This window comes from Zophobas morio, unplaced genomic scaffold (assembly GCF_036711695.1).
Source record: "Zophobas morio isolate AGI-343-1 ecotype UQ-CSIRO unplaced genomic scaffold, CSIRO_AGI_Zmor_V1 ptg000004l, whole genome shotgun sequence".
NCBI lineage: Eukaryota > Metazoa > Arthropoda > Insecta > Coleoptera > Tenebrionidae > Zophobas > Zophobas morio.
The window spans coordinates 14,719,690-14,724,226 of record NW_026972109.1 but is presented as its reverse complement, the minus strand read 5'-3'; the positions used below and the strand labels follow the sequence as shown (position 1 = coordinate 14,724,226).

The 4,537-nt window shown below is 36.5% G+C and overlaps 1 protein-coding gene across 1 annotated transcript; it reads left to right on the top strand.

Moving 5' to 3' along the window:
* Positions 1-98: 98 nt before the first annotated feature.
* On the top strand, positions 99-1,617 carry LOC135142703 (uncharacterized). Its single transcript, XM_064074456.1, has 6 exons — positions 99-262; positions 312-779; positions 829-980; positions 1,028-1,207; positions 1,257-1,387; positions 1,441-1,617. Exons 1-6 carry the CDS (start codon positions 190-192, stop codon positions 1,445-1,447), a joined length of 1,011 nt encoding a protein of 336 aa, XP_063930526.1. The 5' UTR covers positions 99-189; the 3' UTR covers positions 1,448-1,617.
* Positions 1,618-4,537: the final 2,920 nt, after the last annotated feature.

The following is a 4,537-nucleotide window of genomic DNA, read 5'->3' as shown; positions in this document are numbered from 1 at the left end:
ATAAGCTACTAGGTTAATTTAGTACGTATAAAAACAATCGCGCTAACTTCACTCTTCTCCATTCATTTGTTTTCTGGTCCAGGAAGTGTCAAACGTCAACTTGACGTCTGTCACCTTGTCAATTATGCAAAAAATGTGCGAAGCTTCTAAAAGTTTTTAAACAATGTGAGCCCTTAAACACCGTAAACCATGAAGTTAAACTTAGCTAGTTACACCCTTTTAATCTCTCTGATGATTAGATATTCCCACCAATATGTGGAACGTAAGATGAGCCCCCTTTTCCATCCCCTTTTCACAATTTACGTTTTCAGTGACTGTAGAAGACGACGATTTGTGTTCGCCAATTAAAAGACGTAAAATAAGACTAGACAAGGGACCACGGTCGGGTTTAATAGTGACACAAACTCGTTTGGACGACCATTCTACTAAATGGAACCAAAATTTCAAATGTAAGTTTCAAGTTTCTCCTGCCTCTTCTCGTGAAGGAATCATTGCTGTGATACAACATTTAATTTTTCGTAAAAATTCTACGACTGACGAGTGTATAGATTATGTGCAATTCGGTCGTAAGGATGGCTCTTCGAGTCAGAAGTTTTGTGGAAGGTTTAACGCAGCGCTCCGAATGGATCGCCATTTTGTGAATCCGTCGGAGCCGATATCATCAGGGACTGCCTTTGTTGATGAAAGAGGTGAACTTGATGTTTACATATATGTAGCTAGGGAACAGCTGAAAAGTGAGGAAGAAAGTGGCATCAGTATTGTTTTTACTGCATATAGACGTAAGTATTGGGTTAACTGTAGGCGGTGATAATTATATAGTGATTGCAGATTGTTCTCAAGTATATAAACGCGATATAGCGTATCGCCCCTGCAGCAACGAACGGAAAGAATTTTGTATTTATTCAGGTTTTTTCTCAGACTCTTATATTAATTGCCCTTTGCCAGACTGTGAGGATGAGCAAGGATGTTCAAAGCCAACAGTAATTATAAAATGGTTGAAACGCACGATTCTAATATTTTGTTGCAGGAAGTAATTGATTACTATTATGGGAATAAAGTACTCATAGGAGCCGTGTCGTCAGTATTTGTCGTTTTTGCGTTATTTATTTTGTGTTTGTGGATTTGTAAAACGTATAAAATATTTTGTTGGTCTCAGAGTTTTGCTAACCCCAATTCTGCGACGCCGCAGAGTCAGTCAAGTGAAGCTGTAAGTTTTTGCTACATTTTAACGCAGTTTTTATATTACGTGTTTACAGCCAAGAGTTATTGAAATGAATGAGCAAACAGGATCTAGATCAGCGCCTGCGCAAGCTAATAGCAGTAGTGCCAACCCTACAGATGAAGATAAAGACTTACCTCCTTCGTATGATAGTCTGTTTCCATCAAGGTAGTATTTATGTTTTGATCTTGACATCGCACAACATTCCACTTTTTAACTAGGCAATAATGACATATGCCTTTATGTCATGTAAATAGACAAGAAATAAAATTTCGTTGTGGACTGGATTGTTGTAAAAAAAGGCCTAATAAAAACTGGTGTGCTGGAAGGTTACTATTAACATGTATATTGCGTTATTTTTGGACGATCTATCTATGCGAATATTCTAAAGTTTCTAACTTTTCGAAAAATGTACAACTTACTCATTAGGCTTAAGTACTAACGTATGGCAGTATTAAGATACAAGTCTTCTTGCCAGATTTGAATGTTTGTAAATGCTCGATATGTTTTTATATATGTATTATCTATTTATATTTTTTATCCTATTGTAAAAACAATAAAATATTGTATATAAAAAGGATTGTGTTTTATTGATGCGTGTTATAAATAAATCAGTAAGTAAATCTGTGGCGAGTTTCGATTTGTACAAAACTCTTAAATTTTCGTGCCGGTACTCCTACATTTCAAAAATTTCATGACGTCATGGCATTGCTTTTGTTTATGGTTGGATTAATTATAACCTAACTTGTGATAACCCAAACTTCCTGCCTTAAATTGACCTTGAAAAAGTTTGAAAGGCCCGCGAAAAATTCAAAATTTGGTCTTGGCTGTGATCGTCTAACAAAATGGAAACCTACGTTGCGAGCATTCACTCCTCAGCCCAAAAACCCCCTATCGTATATTCACCGACATATTTATTACATTTCAAATGAAACACCTTAACAATATGAAAGAAAAGACATTCGCGAATTGACAGACATACATACACATATGAAAACCGAACAAACACAAAATCCTACACATATGTTTTGTATCAGTGCAAATATCTGAATATCACAAATTTAATAAAACAAAACAAAATCTGAATTAAAGTAACTGGATGCAAATACACAAGTTATTACAGGCGTGTGGGGTCAGATTTAAAGTTACGGCAGTTAATAAGAGCACAACAAAAATACCCATGGGGCGCTCTAGCATAAGCGGAGTTTGGGGCTACCAGTCGGGGCTGTTCTCCCCCCACGACGGTGATTCTATCTATCGCAAGCCTACCGCCAAGCACATCTATATTGGGCCAAATCGACAGCGTTGCAACACCGGCGACCTCCTCTGACTCTATACAAACCTGCGGCCTTGTGCAGGTGACGCGATAAATCTCGCCAGCTCGACTACGAACCGCACTTCGCTTCTGCCACGTTTTCTGTGTTATTTAACCTCGATTCCATTTTTTTATGTTCAATTTCTTATAACTGATATTAACAACAACCGAACCAGTGTTAAGGTTTCGAAAGAGCAATAAACAATATTTAAATTCGCCATACAATCTTGTGAAATTTTAAACAACAAATAATTCTTATGTGAGATTAAAATTGGACATCAAATAATTTATACGATGGAAACATTCATCAACAAAATATTTACAAAACAAAACTTAGCAAAGATTTATGAAACAAAAGATCTGGTGTAAAATAAACTTGTGCAAACAAAAATATTATGTGAGGTTAAAACTGCAGTGAATGAAATTTACGTTCAATGAAAATTATACAACAAAGGACAATTAAGTACTGAAGTTAAAACTGTGAGATAGAGAAATATTGTATGAGGTGAAAAATTGCGAAGTTAACAAAATTTACATGAGATGAATACTTGCCACACTTTATCAACGATTCAAACAAAGGGTTTACATTATGTTAAATTATATCATGATCTAAGTGATTGGTTACTTAAAAAAAAAACAATTTACTTTGAGAGTTGAGCATACCGCGAACTGGTTACCCCAACAAAACACATAATAAATAAACACAAACATATCCAATCATCGTTGCGAGGAAAAAGCGTCTCGTTGATGTAATTTTATTGTTGCGAGGAAATATCTCGATGGTGTTATTAATCTCTAGCGTTGCGAGAACATGTCTCGATGAAGTAGCGTTGTGAGGGCATGCCCAGGTGATGTAGTCAATCCATATCGTTGGGAGAACATGCCTCGATGAAGTAATCAATCTTTAGCGTTGTGAGGGCATGCCCCGGTGATGTAATCATGATAACGGTGATAATAACGATGATAACCGCCTAAGGGAAGACATTATTTTAAGCCCCCGTCAGTTCGCGGTATGAATTTTGTTAATTTAATTGCGTAAATGAACTATTAGCAATCTTGTGTAAAGAATTAAAAAGTGTTATAATGTAACACTTACGTATATGCATCCAGAAACCACAACGTATGAGTTACTTTGTAAAACTGTTTTAAACTACCTGTACGAAGAAAATTTAGTCCTAAAAACGCTCGGTGTGTAATGAAGTTAGACGTAAAATATATAATTAGATGTAGGTAGGAAAATCTGCCTGTGATGGCGTACCCACAAAATTTTGGACAATTTGAATTTCGCGGTCAAATCACCTGTTCTCTCTTCTTCATGCAACAGACATGGCAGAACCATCACTGGCAGAACCTTAGATCATATAATAAATTATTATATGATCTAAGGGTAGAATCCAGCTTTCGTGACGTCACAAGTCGTCATAAGTGGTGGTCGATTGAAGACTGCTGCGCGAACAAACCAACGGTGAAATGCAGTCTTCATGAGTTCAAGAAACAATTAAAATATCCACAAAAAATAACAAATAAACCTGGAGAAATAAACTCAGTGCAAATAACATATTTTATTATAAAGCAACAAATAATTAAATGTAATAGTAGGTACTGTGGTGACCGAAATTAATTAACAGCGGCGCGAAATCACATTTGAATAATTGGAATTTGAAAGAGAAATTAAAAAAAAAATCTTTAAACATAGGCAATCATGTGCACGTTGGCGCTTGGGGGTAGTTCTGCATGTTTAGTTAGAGGGCGGTAGTTGCCCTTGACAGGATGTGTCGTTGTTGTTTTTGGTTCGGTGACGTGCGGATGCATGGTGAAAGGACGCTATAGGTTAAATTAGTTGGTTTGGTAGTTAATAAAAGGGAGGAAGCTTTTGTTTAGCGACAACGTCACAGTTTTGCCCGATATGCGTAGCTTGTTCTTGCGGCCTTTTAATCGGAAAAAGTGCGGACTTTCGTCCAACGCGGACCACGTGGTGTAAATTTGTTTTATTGTTTGTCAAT